Raw genomic sequence first — 20,312 nt, 5'->3', positions numbered from 1 at the left:
GGCATAGCTCACTGAAGCTTAGTCTACTCTGTAAATGTATGCTGTACATGATTCTGAAGATGCAATACTATACTTAAGTTTTGCATAATTTATGTATTTACATTATATAAGGAATCCAAGGAAAAAGCCGAGGAGCTTGACAGGCCCCTATTTCCTACAGTTGGCCATTAGTGACAGGTAGCATTGCAAAGGTAATGTAAAATTCAAATATACATATATAGAAACAAGTTCTACTACACATCACACAAAGCAACTGGCATCGTAGTTAAGTAAAGCTGGAACCCCCCCACCAAGCATACCTTGTTAACAAACTAGAGGCATTACAAAACAGAGCCGCTTGGCTCATTGTAGAAAACTATCGTACTCGCCTTATTCAAGTATAACTGAAATAAAACATTAGCTTCGAGTAAACCTTTAAAAATTGTGTAGGAAATATTGTCATTTACTTGCTTTTATAACCTACCCCATAATCCTAATCCTTGTGCTGCAGCTTATCCGGCTATTCTTTCTTCATTTGGAAATTAATGAATGAAATCACCTTCTATCGTTGGTGGCTGAGAAAAGAAGTGTAGAAAAATACGTTAAACAAATAAATGGCATTTCTTTTTTGTTTTATAAACTTTTTTATTTACATTACCATATATTTTTTAACAAAGTGCCCCATTTTTTAAATTATTTTTGTTATAACCCGTTCTTTTTCTCTTTTTTTTTTTTTCATGGGCATTTGTAAACACCAGCTACCCACATCATACCCACAAATGCGATATTTGTGTAGTTGCTATTCTTTAGTTAAGTTTCTTCAAAATTTTAAGTGTTCTTCATTGACTGTGTGTGACGTGTGCCTTATCTGCCTCTGCTAGATCATACTTGCCTTATAACTCGCACATTTGGTCGCCTTTGAGCGTTTGTCTTTTGTCTGTTTATGCATTGTTTCCCCATTTCCCCAATGTAATGCCTGCAAGGGGCCCTTGGGGTAAATAAAGAAATAAAGGAAACAGTAATAAAAAAAAACACGTTAGGAAGAAAAAGATGTAAGAGTAGACGAAAGAAGCAGGAACACATGAAAGGTGCAAGAAATGTGGTGATGCCAAATTTAGAGTGGACATTATTTAATTGGCATCTGAAGGAGTTAAGCCTCTGAAAAACCTCTGTTTTTGTTCTGTGCCAAAGTGAGCTAGTCACAGAGAAAATGACAAGTGTATCTGGCTTTTTGTTGATTTGTATTGCCAAAGGATGGTGGGTAACAAACATAACATATGCTTGGCAGAATGCATGGATCCTGAGCTGCACTGACAGACAAAGAATTCATGTTCTGCTAGGTTACACTGCATCAGAGTGCAAGACAGCAGCATAGAGTACACTGCTGCACATTGCTTGCTGTTTGATTCTGTCTCAAGCATCGGTTTTGGTGATGTGAATATTCTTCTGTCTTGCATCATAAGTTGCGCTGCATGTGGTGTGCGTTTGGAATTGGTCGCATAAAATGTGAAGCACTTAATTATTCAAAGCACTGTTGTAATTGAGGCTTTGTAGTGTAATTGGTGCCACTCGATAGTTGGGCGAGTTCATACTCTATTTATGAAGTGGACAGCTAAGAAAGCAAGAATTGTGGAGACCATGATTTTTGTTATTAGTACTTGATGCCAATCTTTGAAGAATGCTGCCTCCTCCTCGGCAGATCTTGTCATTGGGGGGCTGCTGTTTATTCGTGGTGCAGCTTTTCTTGATGCTGCTGCTGCCATTTTATTTACCGTGACCTGTTATTGGAAGCCAGGGCACTGTAAAAGCTAACTTTTCTTAAAATTGGTCGTAAATGAGTAGTAGTAGTAGTAGTAGTAGTAGTAGTAGTAGTAGTAGTAGTAGTAGTAGTAGTAGTAGTAGTAGTAGTAGTATACTGTAAATTCTGGTAGTATATTGTAAACTTCGAGTGGAGTAGTAAACTCTGAGAAGTTATAAACTTAGTAGTATATTGTAAACTCTGAGTAGTTGTAGTATATTATAAAGCTCAGCGAAATTGTCAATTTTCTTATTAGCAGCGCCTAAACAAGCACATCCATTTTGTTGTCAGCAGATATGGTGGAAATGTCAGAGGCATCTTAGGACATTTCATTGTGCCGTGTAATCTTGGCAGCTGTAAGAAGCTGCACCAGTGCTCAACATTGTGGGATCTGCATCATTTCTGGCAAGCCAGGGATGGCGGCACTTTAGGAGCTGGCTTGCCAGGTTCTTAAGCTGGGGCAAAGTCCCGCACCGTAAGTGTAACCTTAGTTCCAGAGGAGACCGCTGCAGGTGCAGCGAAAGAGAAGTCTTCATCCTCTTGTTCTTCGAGCAGCTTGATGATGATATTAACGCAGGCAAAACCAAATATAGCATAGCCAACTGTAGCATGGGCACACTCGCGCAAAAGAGAAGTCTTCTTCTTCTTGTTCTTCGAGCGCCTTGATGATGATATTAACGCAGGCAGAACCACATATTGCATAGCCAACTATGGCATGTGCACGCTCGCGCGAAAGAGAAGTCTTCTTCCTCTTGTTCTTCGAGCGCCTTGATAATGATACTAACGCAGGCAAAACCACATATAGCATAGCCAACTGTAGCATGCGCACGCTCGTGCAAAAGAGAAGTCTTCTTCCTCTTGTTCTTCGAGTGCCTTGATGATATTAACGCAGGCAAAACCACATATAGCATAGCCAACTGTAGCTCGCGCGAAAGAGAAGTCTTCTTCCTCTTGTTCTTCGAGCACCTTGATGATAATATTAACGCAGGCAAAACCACATATAGCATAGCCAACTGTGGCATGCACACGCGAAAGAGAAGTCTTCTTCCTCTTGTCCTTCGAGCGCCTTGATGATGATATTAACGCAGGCAAAACCACATATAGCATAGCCAACTGTAGCATGCGCACGCTCGTGCAAAAGAGAAGTCTTCTTCCTCTTGTTCTTCAAGCAACTTGATGATGATATTAACACAGGCAAAACCACATATAGCATAGCCAACTGTAGCATGGGCACGCTCGCGCGAAATGGAAGTCTTCTTCCTCTTGTTCTTCGAGCGCCTTGATGATGACATTAACAGGCAAAACCACATATGGTTCGACCGCGTCTCATACCTGTCTGAACGATCACTCACACCTCAACGTTAGGAAAAGCTTATTGATCTGCTCATGTGATCACTCGATCATGAATTCTTGAAAGGAAAAGAACAAAACACAAGGATACTAATAACATGAACGAAGCAGACAAGGTGGCGGAGAGGAGGGCTTGCCAGCTCCTCAATCATCATTCACTTCGTGGATATGGCGGGATTTTTTTCGAGTTTTGGTTTAAAAGATGGGCATTTTTCATACCGAAGCCTTTCGTGATACATCCGCTTGTATTTTAAAAGCAAAATATTGCATGGGAGATGCTCTATATCTATAGCTGTACTAATCTGAAACTAGGCTACTTACTGTGCTGGTTAGTGTTAGTTAATAAATTTTGTTGCAGTATACCTTTTGAACTGCATTAAGCAACAACCGTGTCCATCACACTGATCACTTGCGTCACAAAATCTCCTCATCAATTGCCCTCCACCACGGCCTGTGTCCTGCCTTGTGGCAAGCAACCTGCCACATTATAACACCTCATTTGTAGGCTTGTGTGAATATTCGAGCAGTTTGAATAATTGAATGAATATTACAGTATTCGAATTCGCTTTGAAACGAATTTAAATTATTCTAAATTTCGAAGTATTTGAAATGAACGAATAAACGTATATGAACCGTATGTAAAGGTGGTTTCACTGCAGTGCAGGGGTGCTATGCCGTAATACACCTTTCCAGGGAAAATCCGCACTGCCGCGAAGCCCTACTTCAAGGTTAATGATCAAAGTACCCTCACATTGATTCATAATTTTTTAAGTTTAAAAGCTCATTATACCGACTTATATGCTCTAAGTAAAGTAAATTTTAAAATGTAACATATTTTACAGGTTATCACGGGCATTCTACCGAAAGTCAAATCCTGCTACTATTCAAAGTTGCTTCCACCTCCCTTTGAACCAAAAAGAATGACGTTTGCACATGCCTTGTTTCAGTTTAAAAAAAATTGTGCAGGTTAGTCGGGTCATGACAAATATGCTCATTTTTCTTTATAATATGAGATATATACTATTTGAATTCGATTCGAAATTATTTGACCAAATCACTATTCGTTTCGAACCTAAAATTTACTATTTGCACAAGCCTACTCATTTGTCACTACTGCATGGCAGAGCGGGAATGGCACTTCGCTGTGCCACGGGAAAATTTGTTTCAATTCCACGAAATTCCTTCCAGTGTCGTGATTGAAATTGTCACCAACACAGTACTTTTAGTTCTGTGAGAGATCCTGCCAACACGTGAATAGACATCATGACATGTAAAAGTTTAATTGCCAGTGGGTAATTGTTGCAGTTTTTGGAGAGAAACTCTTCACTGCGGTAGTCCTGAAGTCACATGGATCCCCCAATAATTTGTTGCTCCAAAGCTCTGAAGTAGGGAAAGAAAAGGAGGGAACTGTTTGTGCTATTTTCTCCCATATTTTTATTTTTTTTCAAGTCGTTTGCAGATTGTGTAAATAAAATGGCAGCATCAGTTAGTTCTTTCATGGGAAAATTCAAGGAAAACTGTGCTATGTTGTTTACATGTCAGATTAATGCAATTTTTTTTATGTTGCTAATTGTTGGTCACACGACATATCAGTGCCAAGATTGCCATATTGTTGCCAGGAGAGATGCCTTGCAATTTTTCGAAGGGATGTCATTCATACCGTCTTGGTTTACACAAGTGGTGCTCTTGGTGCATTGATGCTTTAGTAAACACCAGCTAGCAAATTCAGCTTGACCTAAGTTTTGTCAACAGTGTGCTGCAAACATATTTATTGCTGTATTGCTCAGATTGGGTGTTATGGCCAATTTGTGGTTGTAAGAAAATGCTTCTGTGAGGCATGTATTGCACATGATAACCCTGCATTTTCCTGGCAACATTTTGCTACTGAGAAGCCAAGATTAAAAAAAGGTTACACTGTATCTGGATGCAAAAATGCCATTTTGGAGTATTTCTTAAAATTTTCTGCAGAAGAAAATATTTTGTTAATGGAAAGTGCATCTCAGTATCCTGTTTACTGTAACAAAACCTGCGATTATAAAATATTTAGAAAGCCGGCTTCCAGTGGCGTAAATGCAGAAAAATCAGAAGGGGGGATGCACATCTTGCCACGGTTGCCATTTGGTTTTTATTTTTATTTATATAAAAATTAAAATCATGCTTTGAAATGAAATAAAAAAAAAACCGAGCACGGGTTCTCAGCTCATGTAATTGCATTGTTCTATTTAGTCTTCTGTGAAAGCGGTCGAGTGGCAGTTGCGATTTCAATAGTCTCACACAGCTGAGAAATATTGAACAGAGGCCTACACATTACAAAATAAAAAGGCATTAACCCTTTTGGCACTGGCGTTGGTTGCACTATACTTAACTCTCAAGCAATTCAAGACTTTCAAACTCGAGCGCTTGAAAGATAAATCTCAAGGGGGGACACTCAAGGGGTGTCCGCCCCAGCCTGAACACAAGGGGGGTCAGGACCCCCCTTGACCCCCCCCCCCCCCCCCCCCCCCCCCACATGATTTATGCCAGTGCCGGCCTCAGTCGCTCACCGGTTCAATGCCTAACTACAAAGATGCGTGTTTGGTTTTTGGTCATGGTCACTGCAATTTCACAAAGGTAGACTGCAAAAGTACTTGTGCATAATGCTTTATGTGAGCATTAACAAGTTTTACGCGAAACATGCTTTGCAGAGTTAAGGTGAGGTATTGCTGTTGATTGGTAGGTAAATGAAATGGGTAAAGGAACAGGTAGAGAGTGTGATGCTATTCAATGATATGTTTTGTGCTTGCACACATTTTTTTTTAAAGGTTCAGGATAAAAACACTGATGCAAAGAGCACAATGTTTCCTATTAGTAGGAAGTGTCTCTGATAGCAGTGCCTGACTATTTTTTCCTTTACTTCCCTCCATGGTGTGCTTCTGGTAATCCTTCAAGGTTAGCATCTGACCGAGGTGCAGTGTCTGGACAGACATTGCTTCCTAGTTTGCTAAAAGGTCTTGGGGCTGTGCACGTGGTAACTAATGGTTATGGCTGGTGTCTGCAGTTGTAGGCTTTTGTGAGGGTCATAAACGGGACATGGGAGAGGTCACCTTGATAGCTGCAGGAGGGAGAGTGACCTTTTTACATCAGGTTTTAGGCCCCCTATTGCATTCACCTGAATAATAATTGGCTCACATGTTCATGACAACATTGTCAGCATTCTCTTACAATGTTCAGGAAGCATTGCAGTGCACCTTTAAATTGGTGGTGATCATGAAAGTGCAGGGTGGGTCATGGTCAGCTTACTGTTGCTCTTCTGTTGACTTTTGCTTACCATCTCTGGCCATGTCGATGCAGACTGATCACTGGATGGGTGGATTATGGTTGGATTGTTGCACTCTAAAATTGAGCTTGTTTTGTGCAACATTGATGGGAAATACCTGAGCACTCAACAAAGATGTAAGACTGCACAAGCCACTGGCAGATGAACTATGGCACAAATTTGGGCATTGTTGCATTGCCATGGTGCCTGTGTGTCACTGAAGCATTAGGGACAACACTGAGTTAAGGGGCGTGACTTCAGCTAGAGTGAAAATATAGCACACCATTTGAACCTGGCCGTGTTGTGTTCAGCCAGGTTGCCAGATTAGTTGAATACACCAGCCTATAAGCAAAGGACAAGAAGACATTTACGGTGAATGTTTTTATTTTATGCTAGTTTTGAGTGCACCATCGCACATCAATTAATTATTTTTAATGTGTGTATTCTAGAAAAAATTTATAAAACAAGCTGCATTCTTATTGCACATGCCCTTTGATGAACTTACAACAGTGTTTTTTAGACCACTCACTATCTTGAAGTCTTAATAGTGAATTCGTTCTACGATTACCTTTGCAGATGTTCATGCAGTGCCATCCCTGAGGCTTTTGAGAGAATGTGTAAGGACTGTTCAGACTTTGACAGACCACAGCGGCCAGGAAGGTGAGTCACAGCTGCTGCACTGTGAGACTTTCCTGTGTCCCTAGTTAGCCTATGAATGATGCATCATTCATTTTACACTGAACGAAATTGCTATAAGTGGCATTGACTAAAGAAGGGTATAGGATCATGGGGCTACTTTTTTTTTTATTGGACACAACTTTGTGAAGCTAAGGTTATTTAGATAGCTTTGTAATATTAAATAATGCAGTTGAGTGTATTTATTTTGACATGGTGATTGCAAAATGAGTCTGCATTTATCTGAAAAAAAAAAGAAAAATGTTTGGAGGACATATTGGAGCATGCGGCCAATTCTACATTTGTAAGTGGCTGTCCTAATACTATAAATTGCACTATTATTGTGGCTGGCAGAAGTAATGCATAGTAGGTTATTAATTGACACTAGTGGATACCTTCAGAGTACTACAATAGCTGTCTGTCTGTGTGTGTGTGTGTGTAATTTAACGTTTTGGAATACTGTTAATCAAAAATTTTTATGGTCATGCATTCGATAGGAATTCATGTGGTTTGGATAATTTTATTATTTACCATTTTTGATTGGCTCATGATCACTCTGTACTGATTACTGTATTCTCCAGGTCCCACTGTGCCCATAATTCTAGCATGCTATGCGTTTGCACTGAAGAAGAGAATGAGGGATGGTTAATGTATGATAAGGTAATGTGTAGTTCAGATGTGCATAAGGTTTATATTTGTACGAAAATATACATAACTTTCATTTTTCTTATAATCTGGACAACACTGATTTTAGTAAATGTTCATGAGAATCGATTAGGTAAATGTGAGATTTGATTTGATTGCCACTTCCAGGTTAGGCTGTTGGCCGAAAGGACAAGCTGTCGATATTGGTGTTGGCTTCTGGTGATTGCACGCTATGTGTCCCGAATGACAATTCTAGTCTATGCAATAACGAGGCTGTTTCGGAGTCAGAAAATGAGCAAAGGAAGTTAATATAACTTGTTGGGCCACTGATGATATGTTGCGCAGGTAAAGTGCGGAAAAAATAATTATGCAAGATGTAGAGCACGCTGAAAATTACTGAATTAAATGTTGTAAAATTCAGTGACAGCTTTGCCATTGGAAGTCCTACCTCAAATTCAAAAATTCAAAAGTTATATAATCGACCTTCTCTATTTAGTCATGTAATTAGAACACAGAATTATCCTAGTGTCAGGAGAGGACTGATGATCGAGCTCTGTAGATAGGCTTTATAACTGTATATTGCAGAAGTTCTTTTTTAACAGCTTGGCTAACTTCTCAGCTGAGGTACCTTGTATGAATGACTAATCTCATCTGTACTTAAAGGGGTGGTGCCACCAAATTTGTGGCTTGCGCGTTCTTTGCTGTAAGCGTTTCCTATAGCTCCAGAAAGCATGATGCATGCACCAAGATTCGTGTATTCACGCTAAATAATTTAATATGGCCTTTTGATGTGGACAACTTTCGGTTTCGGTTTCTGGGCGCCGAGGTTAAGCAGTGACGTAGAAGTGTAGGAGGCGTGGTCACGTGACCACACAATGCTGTGACGCACTTAGCCAGGAAGCGATCGAAACTCGGCGAGTGATGTAGCAACCGATGCTTTGCCGGTACTATAGTGAACTAGAATATATTCTAGTTCACTACAGCCGGTACGTACGTTGCGGAAGTGGCGGAGGTCCGGAGGCCACTCACGTTACTACAGCAGATTTGGTGTGACGTCACTACAACTTTCGTTGCCGATCCTACAGATCTGCGTCAGTGTTGGCGCGCTAGCGATGGGTTTCAATCGGGAGAATGGGCATTTAGGTACACTTTGGAAGTGAATTAAAATATATTCTGAACATTTGCTGTGTCCGACCCTTCGTGTGGAATGTCCTTGCATACAGAGGAAACCCACACCAGGCTTGTTATAGCCTCGAAATTTGATGGCACCACCCCTTTAACCCTTTCAGTACTGACAGAACATCAGGAGAGAGTTGTAATAAAATATCTGTAATGTTTTCTGTTGGAAATAACATTTTGTTCTAAGTTGATTCAGCTGGCAACAATAACACAAGGCTATCATATAAAGTTCCGTCTGCAGGCTGAGCTTATTCTTTGGACTTGATGCCTTTCATTAACTTTTCTTCTCATTATCTAAGACTGTGTTTAGTGTGTCGGAAATGTTGTGATAAAATCAGAAATAGTGTTGCATGAGAGCTGTTCCGTAGAGCACAGGTGATTTTTCTCTATGTTACTCAGTGTTATGGTTTGAAGTTTAATAAGCTGATGTTATTCTTTTGAAGCATCCTTCCATGTTGCGATGGTGGCCAGGTTGAAGGACTACAAGGCCATTGAAGTTCTTTCAGGCCTTCTAAACTGCCCAGACTATGACACCAGAATGATCACTGCAAAGCTTTTAAATCAGCTGTGCTGCAGGCAGGTTGGACGCCAGGCTGTTTCAAAAGTCGGCTGTGTAGACAAAGTTCTAGGTAGGCAGTTTGTTTTGATCACCTTTGGGGTGGCGGGTGGGATACAGAGTTATGTGGTGAATGCACGTTGTTCATTCTTTAATGAGCTGAGTGGGGAGGTAAACATCATGTTCCACTTAGCTTGTTAAAGAGCACTGTTATTGTGCCTTGCTGTGGGCAGTCACCTGATATATTTTTATATTTTGTTCGCACCTAATGCTGATGCATCTGCCGTAAATACAGTAATTAATTAATTAATAATCACATCCTAACCAGTTGGGAATATAACACAAAAATTCTAGATGCTTCTTCAGGTTGCTTCAGAAGACTTTCTTTCTTTTTTTTTAATGGGACCCTGCTGCACTTTTTGAACATTTAAAAAAAAAAATGCTGCCGATTAGTAGTCAAGGCTCCTGTGAACATGTGAGCCAAATATTTTAGCACTGCACGCAGCAGGGAATTTACGATTTCGTTTCAAAGACAACCAAAAATCTCTTGCTCTCCTCCTGGCAAACTACGCATTCAAAGGCTGATTTCATGTTTGCAAAAACATCCTCAATTCTATTGCTCATTTTGAGTTCAATAAATAAAATATATGTATGTTGATATCTTCAAAAATGCCGAAAAATATCTCATGTTTGTGCACTTCTGGTTTCGACTGACGGTCGTCTGCCTAACGTGTTGTTTTGTCTTAAGTTCATGCGAGGTGGCACCTGGCATACTGCACCTGTGCTATTTCAAACATTACGGGCCTCAATCGGTATTGGAAATTTTTTATTAGTATTTTTTCATGAGAGTGGTGGGGGAGGGCGGTTAGTATTGAATACTGCTAGCTGGACTGCTTACTGGTATATTTGAGACAGCACTAACAGGCCTTTGACATCACCTGGCTCATGTTAATATTACTAACTGGGCCACCATATAATATAGGACCTTTCTTTGTGAGGTCTTGTAAGTAAAACACCTTCAGATTACTGAAGTAGTTAAGAGAAATCAGAGTTAAGGACTTGGAAAAACAGAAGCAAGGTGTATACATTCCAGTAATGCAGTTGCCCCTGAGCTGTTCATTATACCTGACATAGCTGCTCAATGCACTCATCCTAATTGCTTGTGTAGAGCCTGCTGCTTTACAGTGACTTTGATATGTGAAAATGCATTTTCTGAATAATTGTTGGGCTGTTTGTATGGTAATATGCAGCTTTTACATTGTGCTTTAACCATTGTTGGCATGTTTTTAAAATTTCACTTTTGAAGGGCTATAATTAATGTTCTTTTGTGAATTCATTGTGAACTTTAGTTGGCAGCTCAGTTATATTTGTACTGATGTCTCCCTCGGCTATTTTATCATTTTACCTATGTGGTGCTGTATTTTTACTGTCTTCAGAAATTCAAAGACTCGTTCTAAGCATCTGTTGTTGTTATTTAAAAATACATATTACCTATGAATTCTGTGTATTTCTGATGATCCATCTCTCGTACCTCCCTGTAACACACTTCTTTCCGTGGTGATATCTGAGCAAATGCTATAGATTAGAAACACAGGCCCTCACTAAGTACACTCTTCTACTACAGTTGCATCATGTTGCTGACACCTTGTATGTATCCTGGATGTAGGGCATGCAGAATGTAACGTAATGCCTAGGACTGTAGGACTACACTTTTCATTAAAATCTGCTTTTAGTAAAGCCAAGAGCGCTAGAAACAAGAACCTCATGTTGTTTGTGTAGCACAATTACAAATGTAGTACAAGGTATGCATTTATTTATTTGTCTGTCTGTGTGTCTGCATGCATCTTCTTACAATTAAGGACAAATGAAGTGTGGAGGAGTTGGGTTAACTGAAATGCATTCCTTCATTCTTGTTTTTGTAAGTACGCAAATGTCAGCATGATTTCAGCTTGCGCACTTAATTTGAGGCTTAAACCATCTAAGGCAATCACGTTATTAGTGGTCTGAGATATTGCTCTTGAGTTATCACTTGCAAATCCCATTCTACTTTGTAATTTTTTGTTCATGTTCCATTTCTCCATGACTATATGTGTGTGTGCTCAAGTGATAAGATCCATCTAAAAAGGTCTGTCTGCATTGCATGTTGATGTCAGAGCGTGATTCTAAGACACTGACGATAGGCTGAGTGTGAAAAATGATCTGCTGCCAAAAGCTCTATTACTTGGTGAAGAAATGCTCTACTTGGGGACAGCTGGGTGTGTTCAGATAAGGACAGACCAAGGGGGGTCCCGACTATTTTTTGTTTTGCACGAAATTTTTATATGAGCTGGGCAAATGTCTCTACAGAAAGGAATGAACCTTTGTTTTGCAAAAATTTTCACGGATTTGTAGGAAAAAATTCGCGTTTCACTACAGGTGGAAAAAGGCACTTCTACAAATTTCAGATTTCGCAACTTTGGAGGCTTATCACTAAAAACTTAACGCATTGTGGACATCAGTGTTAATTTTTCGTAAGTCTACACCAATAGTACTATCGGCCTACGGAAATTTAAATTTGTGTCACTGACAGTACATTTTTGAAAAATTGCCAAACTTTGATTTTTGAGCGACTGCCTCTGGCTGACCCCAAATTCAAGGGCCTTTTTTCGCAGTTTTCAAGGGCCTTTTTTCGCTACCGACGCTTGTGAGCGAATAATCGAGAAAGACGCAAATAAAATAAACAATAAAAATCTTCGGTCCCATTGAGGATCGAACCCAGGCCGTTTGCGTGGCAAGCAGGGGTCCTACCACAAGGCCACAATGTTACTTGCAACTGCTTCGGGAAAAAACAGTACATAAATGCCATGTAGAGGAAGGAGTCTCCTTTAAGGGGCCATGACACGGTCGCCCAAAGATTTGTGGTTTTCAGCGAAAACTAGAAGTAGAGGGTCTATTATGCCTATACGGATTTCAAAAGTGGGCCGTAAAAGACTATTTCAGTGCAAAACAAGACCTAGAAGTCGCCGGCTGTAAAGCCCGCCCACCGCCGGCGACCGCCATTTTGCTATGGCGCGTGTGACGTCACGTGCAGCACGGAACGGAGCCGTCGTCTTCTACCAGTTTCAGCCGCTGCAAATCGTTCAATTTCAGTGCCAAGCTGAAGAAAGCTGAAATATCTCGATATCACGTGTAGCTGACCACGGAACAATATCGTTCGCTGCAATGCAGAAGCTTGCACAGCTAGCTGCTTGTTACGTCACGGCTCGCGAGTGCACCAGTGTTGCCTGACTCTCGGGCCGCTCGCGTGTTTATAAAAATATTCGATTATAAATTAACTGCTCGACCAAATGCGCTAAAATTTCGCCAGCTTGTTTGTGAATGCACAAGGATTAATCCACATAACACAGATTATGATAGAAAATTGGGTGTCATGGCCCCTTTAACGCATTTTGTTCAGCAGGTGTCACGACGAAAATGAGCCCATTCGGTGATTTATAGGTGCATTGGCGAGGCCATCAAACTACGTTTTTTGCGCGACGCTATGCTTCGAAAAAAGCCAGGATAGTGCAGCCATCGCCGCTAAAAACACACAAAAACTTTCAAAGAGCTCCAAAAATGGACAGCTATGTCCATCTGGCGAAAAACATATCAAGCCAACTTCGTCTTTTATGGCCTCCGAGATGGCGGACGCGCGGTGTCCCCGCCATCTCGGAGGCCATGCTCCTTTCTAGAGGAGGCGTTGATCAAGCAAACAGCAAACATTAGATAATGTGCTGCCCTCTGTGAGGCATTGTGAGAAATATGTCTCGACTCTAGCAGAGGGAAGTGCTTTAGATCAAAAACCTGTACCAGTGCCTGTACCATTACTATAGATACATAGTGCGTGCGCGTGTGTCTGTGTGTGTGTGTGTAACAACACACATTAATAAGTATGCACTTAGTGGTTGAAGTGCACACTGGGGGCCGGATTTCGCTATCGCATTCAACTCTTAAAGGCGAAGCTTAAGGGTCCCCCAATTTTTATTCACGTCACCTAGAACGCGTAATATCCAGTCGGGCAATCAAATTTTACACACTGCAGATTCACAGCTCCTTCCACTCTGTGTCTGCGCACCTTCGCTACGTACAGGGAATTCCCTTGGTTGGATTTTATGTTTCCTATGTGGGTTGCCTGAATCTCTTGGCCCCGTCTGGCAAGTTTCCATTCCTCCTTTTTCACTTCTCTGAAGACTTCCACTTCACTCTTCTCCCTATGCAGTAAGAAAACCTTTTTAAGTTTACTGGCTACAATAGTAATGAAATCACTTGCACACTGAATGACCTCTGCGGTGGGTGAACGCAGGTTATGTAGTGTGGCTTGGTGTTTTACAACGCCACCGACGCCGTCGCAAGCATTTTTGCCGTGCGCCGTTGCCGAAAAAAGCCACTTGTCTGAAGCTGACTGCATTGCAATTCGTGCAGTTGGAAGCGGTTCTCAAAATGGGCAGTGTGGGATTAAACGGTTTGAGAGCCTCAATAAAGAGACGTTGTGGGGCGCTCGCATGGGCGTGACACAACGCACCGGGAGTCCTGTTACTCTGTGTCTCCGTCTCGTTCTCTGTTCGAACCCGATACGACACAAGTTACGACATGGTGTCAGAAGTGGGGTGCAAGTGGTGAGATCGGGAACGACAGCAGTCGAAGTAGAGGCCACGCTGCAGTAGGTTTCATTGACCGGATTCACGGCGAAAGCAAAAGGCACCGGTGGACGCGAAAGAAGAAGCAACATGGCGGCCAAGCAGCAGCCGAGCCAAACGTGCGTCGGTCTCGCGCCATCAGTGTAGCCGGAATCGACAGGTCAAAACCATGCGTCTAGAGTGCACCCGCAACAAACGGACAAGAATTTGCCTGTGAGCATGAGCAACGAGCGCACCGCAAGTGACCACAACGACAACGGTCAAGGACAGATCACGATGGCAACAGGTGGGCCCCAGCAGACGCCGCTGGGTGTCGGGTTCGCACCACCGGCGCCGTTGGACTTCCAGAGGCCAGAAGAGTGGACAGCGTGGCGGCAACGCTTCATGCGTTACAGGCGAGTGTCGCGTTTGGCAGAGCAAGACGGAGCAGCTCAAGTAGACGCTTTGATTTATTGTCTCGGGGGAGACGCGGAAGATATTCTAGCGGCGTCGACGCTAACCAAAGAAGAGCAGGAGAACTTTGAGAAAGTGATTGACATGCTGGAAAATCATTTCATCAGTAAAAGAAACATAATATACGAAAGGGCAAGGTTCAATCAGAGGCGGCAGGAGCCTGGAGAGACAGTGGAAGCTTTTGTGACTGCTTTGCACAGATTGGTAGCTCACTGCGGATACGGAGCACTGAAAGATGAAATGGTGCGCGACAGGCTAATTGTGGGCTTACAGGATGCAAAGCTGTCGGAAACGCTACAGAGCTATCCAGATCTCACGTTGGAGACTGCTGTACAAAAAGCTCGCCAGACAGAAGCGGTTCGAAAGCAGCAAGCCGTGGTAAGACAGGAACTCTTATCCGGAGAATCGTCTGTTGATGCCTTGCGAGAGGCCGGTAAAGGAGCTCCTCCAGAGCTGCTCAAGCAAAAACGTCCTTCAACACAAAGAAAAGGGCACCATGGTTGTAGCAGATGTGGTGGACATGAGAAACATGACCGCATCAACTGTCCGGCTTCTAAGACAAAATGCCATTCTTGTGGGAAAAAGGGGCACTGGGAAAAGATGTGCCGATCAAAAATGCTCAGAGAATAAAAGAAGGTGCTGCGCCAGAGCAGGTGTGGACTTTGGGAGCCCTGCGTATTAACAAAACAGCAGAGGCGTGGAGAAAAATCATTGATGTCGGTGGAGAACAGATCAGCTTCAAGATAGACACTGGAGCAGATGTAAGTGCAGTGCCGGCAGGAAGTGTGACTGCTGTTAAAACTGTTACTCCGACCACGACAAAACTATATGGCGCCGGGGGACAGCCACTCAAAGTAGTAGGCAAGCTTCACACGGTACTTAAGTGTGGTGGAAACACTTTCCGTGAAGAGCTCTACGTGGTAGAGGACTTAGAAGAGGCTCTCCTTGGACGTCGAGCAAGTTTAGGCTTGAAACTTGTGCAACTTCTGCAGCAAGTCACAGAAGATTCCCGAGAAAAGTACCAGGCGAAGTTCCCTGAATTGTTCGCCGGGATAGGAGAAATGCAAGGAGAGTACCATATCAAGCTTAAGCCAGAGGCCAGACCAGTATCCGTCAGTACTTCCCGCAGAGTTCCCTTGCCGCTGCTTGAAAAGGTGGAGGCCCAATTAAAGGAGATGGAGAGAAATGGCATCATCAGAAAAGTGGAAGAGCCAACTCCATGGTGTTCAGCAATGGTAGTTGTACCCAAGTCGAATGGTGAAGTCAGAATTTGTGTAGATCTGACTAACCTCAACAAAGCCATTGAAAGGGAGAAGCTGGTACTTCCTTCAGTGGAAGAAACGCTAGGAAGACTGTCAGGAGCCAAGTTCTTTACGAAACTGGACGCAAAGGCCGGATTTTGGCAGGTGAAGCTCTCCAAACATTCGCAATTGCTCACAACTTTCATAACACCATTCGGAAGATTTTACTTTCAAAGGTTGCCCTTTGGAATAACCTCAGCGCCTGAACATTTCCAGAGGAGGATGACTCAGGTCCTTGAAGGCATGACAGGAGTTCTGTGTCATATGGATGACATCTTGGTCTTCGGAGCAACACTTCCGGAACATGACAGGCGGCTGGAGGAAGTTCTGTCAAAGCTGAGAGCTGCGAGGGTGACTTTGAATGAAAAATGCGAGTTTGCAAAAACGTCGGTGAAATTCTTGGGTCACATCCTCAGTGAGAAGGGCATTCAACCTGATCCAGAAAGAGTGAGAGCAATAGTAGATTTTCCGGTACCACGCACAGTAACAGAAGTACGTCAGTTCATTGGCATGGCAAACCAAGTGGGAAGGTTCATACCGAACCTATCCGACAAGATGAGACACCTCAGGGAACTCCTCCGAAAGGACATGGAGTGGAGGTGGGATGCTCAACAGCAGCAGGCATTTGACCAGGTGAAGAAAGACATCCAAAAAGCAGCGACACTCACTGTGTATGACCCCAAACAACAGCTGATAGTCTCTGCAGATGCATCTTCTTTCGGTCTTGGTGCTGTGTTGTTGCAGAGAGACAAGGACAGTCGTGAAAGGCCAGTTGCATTTGCGTCTAAAGGACTGAGTGAAACGGAGAGAAGATACGCTCAGATTGAGAAAGAGGCATACGCTATTACATGGGCATGCGAACGCTTTGAAAAGTTCCTTGTAGGGACGAAGTTTCATGTCCAGACTGACCACAGACCTCTGATCTCATTGCTGGGCGATCGAGAACTAGACAGAATTCCAGCAAGGATTCAGAGATTCAAGCTGAGACTCATGCATTTTGACTACTCCATCGAGCATGTTCCGGGTAAAGAGATGTGGATTGCAGATGCACTCTCGAGAGCCCCAGTAGAAACTGCAGAGAGTATGGAAGAAGACGTTGAAGCATATGTTCAGATAGTGACAAGTTTGCTGCCAGCATCGAGTGACTACCTAAAAGAAATAGAGTTTGCACAGACTGATGACCCAGTGTGCCGACAAGTGAAAGAGTATTGCACTAGAGGCTGGCCAGGCAAGGGCAAAATTCCGCCTGAGATTGTCTCCTACTTCCAATACCGAGACAGCCTCACGGTGCAACAGAATTTACTTGTGAAAGACAACAGGTTGGTCATTCCAAAGTCTCTATGGAAGAAAGTGCTTGGCCAACTGCACGCGGGACATCAAGGGGTGTCCAAGTGTAGAGAAAGGGCGAAACTGTCAGTGTGGTGGCCAGGACTAAGTACTCCAATTCAAGAGATTGTCGCAAACTGCACGACCTGCATCCAAGAACGGACTCCAAGAGTGGAGCCCATGATTGAGTCAGAGCTACCAGATTATCCATGGCAGAAAGTTGCTGCTGACCTGTTTGAACTGAAAGGCAGGCACTATTTGGTCGTCGTGGACTACTATTCCCGTTATATAGAAGTATGTTATCTGCGGAACACGACTACGGATACGGTGATAGCTCTGTTGAAATCGTTGTTTGCCCGTCACGGAATACCAGAGACGTTTAGGTCAGACAGTGGACCCCAGTTCACCTCAGGGAAGTTTGCGAACTTCACAAAGGAATACCAAATAAAGCATGTCACGAGCAGTCCGCACTATCCCAAGAGCAACGGTGAAGCAGAAAGGATGGTGAAAGTTGCCAAAGACATCCTCAAAAAAGCTGAAGACCCAAATATAGGACTCGTCATGTACAGGACGACTCCTGGACGCAGTGGATATACTCCAGCTCAGCTCCTAATGGGAAGACAGCTCAGGACTACTTTACCTACACTGCCATCCCAGCTGACCCCTAAGTTGCCCAACCATGAGGAATTCCGCCGGAAAGATAAAGAAGAGAAGCGGAAGCAAACCCAAAGCTACAACATTAGGCACAAAGCCAGCGATCGAAGCGAAATGACTGCAGGAAGTCCAGTATGGGTGACAATACCTGGCACTACAGGCCGGCTCGTGAAGAAGAACGACAATCCAAGATCATGGGTCGTCGATACTCCACGAAGACAACTCGTTCGGAACACACACCATTTGATTCCAGCCCCGGCAACTAGGGAAGATCACGCAGACATCGAAGATGACCAAGTGGAAGCAAACCAAGAAACACCAGGAACGGTGGCTACATCAAGGGATGAAGAGGACAGCGTTGACCCCGACTTGAGTGAAGAAAAGGGCGTGTTTTCAAGATATGGTCGACGCATTGTGAAACCCGTCAGGTACCGGAACTGACCAATTCTTCCGCTTGGGGGAAAAAGAGATGTGGGATTAAACGGTCTGAGAGCCTCAATAAAGAGACGTGGGGCGCTCGCATGGGCGTGACACAACGCACCGGGAGTCCTGTTACTCTGTGTCTCCGTCTCGTTCTCTGTTCGAACCCGATACAACACAAGTTACGACAGGCAGCTGCTCCATCACTCACAAGTGTTAGCTTCGTGTAGATTGGAGCATAACCTTCAATATGATCCTTGATTTTCTCAGAGCCAAGCAAGCATGTGCAGAATCGTGGCAAACTTCGTCGCTCATTATTGCGTAGTTCCATGTCGACTTTCTTGTCGATACAACGCAAGTAAAGATGCTAACTTGTGCACTTTGCCAATGGTAAGATTGTACTTCATCTGGGAGTACGATAGACCAATTTTCGGCAAAGTCAAAGTGGAAAACAATGGAACCTTTTTCACAACACTCTTTTTCCTCATAGGGCATTTGCTTGCGTGCGCCTAAGGTGTCCAATGAGGGATCCATTTCATGGTCACATTTTGAAATTCCTTTAGGAATGTTGGAGGCATCATGGTCTTCTTTATTAGTTCACCTGATTCCCAAATAGCAAATACAATTTCTTCATCCGGTGCTATGCCAAGAGTTCCCAGGCTGAGACCATCGTTAGAGAACATTGTTCACGCTCGCCTAAGAAGCATTTGGTGCTAGGTTGCGTGCACACACAGAGTGCCTGCACATCATCAGTCAACATGAAATACCCCAACGCATTTTTGATTCCAGTAAGGCATAGTTTGAAATTTGCACAATATGCACATACACACACCTCCCGATGTGGTGAGCATTTCACCCATTCTGGGCGCAAAGTTATGAACTTTGTCAGACCAACCGCTGACAGCGGATTAGCAAGTTTGTAGACTGAGTATGTCTCTCATAGCGACCACGTCATGAAACGCTTCGAAATGAATTCGATTTTTCCATCGATGCGCACGCGCACCACATCTTTCTTGTTTGGACTCTGTCTTGAACAGTCCAGCTCATCCTTTGTGTAGTATTCAAGGATTTTGTTGGTGTCTGCTTCACTCAATTTTTTTCTGCAGTATGGCTCCAAAAGGCTCCACACGCCTTGTTCTGAAGCTATCTTCCTGGCCTTTAGAATCGCATGCTTCGTTGCCTCTGGAATGAAGCGTTGCACCTCTCTTATTGTTAGGCTCAGAGGTATCAAGGTCAGCAGACGGCAGCGCTCTCGGAAGGATGTGCACTTGATGTACGCTGTGTGTAGGTTTTTCTTCCAGCAGGCACAGGCGCAGCAACTGAATTGGGATGGAATGTCTTTAATGCCGTATGCTGTGCGAACTCCGGAGCGAATGTTTCTTACAGCAGCTCTAGTAATTTCATCTGCCTTGCGCTTTGAGTAGGAGAGTCTCTTCCCTTTCTTTACACTCTGAGGAGGCTTTAGTGGCGACACTGCTGCTGGCGCACCAACGACTGCATTAATGCTTTTCATAACTTCCTCTGTAGTCTGGAAACCCTGATTGGACTGACTGGATTCCTCTTCCATATGCTCAATGCCTTCTTTAAAGTTCTTAAAGCGATTCTGGCACACAAAGTGCGAGTCATGCACTCGGGGCGCTGTGTCAGCTTCCAACACTTTCTTTAGATTTTCAATTCCCAAGTCTTTGACACTGCGGAAGTTCCTTTGAAACCTGATCTTCCGCTTGTGTCTCTTTAAGTAGTCGGTGCAGCAATTTCGTTCAGGAAACTTCGCCATCAGAACTGTGCCAGAGTGCGGTTTCTTGGTGATACAGTAGGTTACAGTGACTCTAAGGCACACTCACTTTGGGCTGAAGGTAGCGTCCAAGGAAGTTCTTAGTGCGATATAGAAAGTTCAGTAGCCGGATCGCAGCTGGTGTCTTCACACCATAATTTACGTGAGGAGAGCTGCTTTCAGTGGGCTTCTTACACACTCGGCAATCTCTATCTTATCTACTTTCGAAATAACTTATTAATAATAATAGAG

At 43.3% G+C, this 20,312-nt stretch overlaps 1 protein-coding gene across 1 annotated transcript in view; it reads left to right on the top strand.

Moving 5' to 3' along the window:
• LOC119395173 (uncharacterized) overlaps positions 1-20,312 on the top strand; it is a 51,845-nt gene that overhangs the window by 4,057 nt on the left and 27,476 nt on the right. Inside the window, exons 2-3 of the mRNA XM_037662457.2 lie at positions 6,999-7,082; positions 9,365-9,550. Coding sequence (XP_037518385.1) covers positions 6,999-7,082; positions 9,365-9,550 — 270 coding nt within the window. The remainder of the gene's footprint in view (positions 1-6,998; positions 7,083-9,364; positions 9,551-20,312) is intronic.

Source organism: Rhipicephalus sanguineus, chromosome 1, assembly GCF_013339695.2.
Source record: "Rhipicephalus sanguineus isolate Rsan-2018 chromosome 1, BIME_Rsan_1.4, whole genome shotgun sequence".
Classification (NCBI taxonomy): Eukaryota; Metazoa; Arthropoda; class Arachnida; order Ixodida; family Ixodidae; genus Rhipicephalus; species Rhipicephalus sanguineus.
This window is presented reverse-complemented; position numbering and strand designations above follow the sequence as displayed.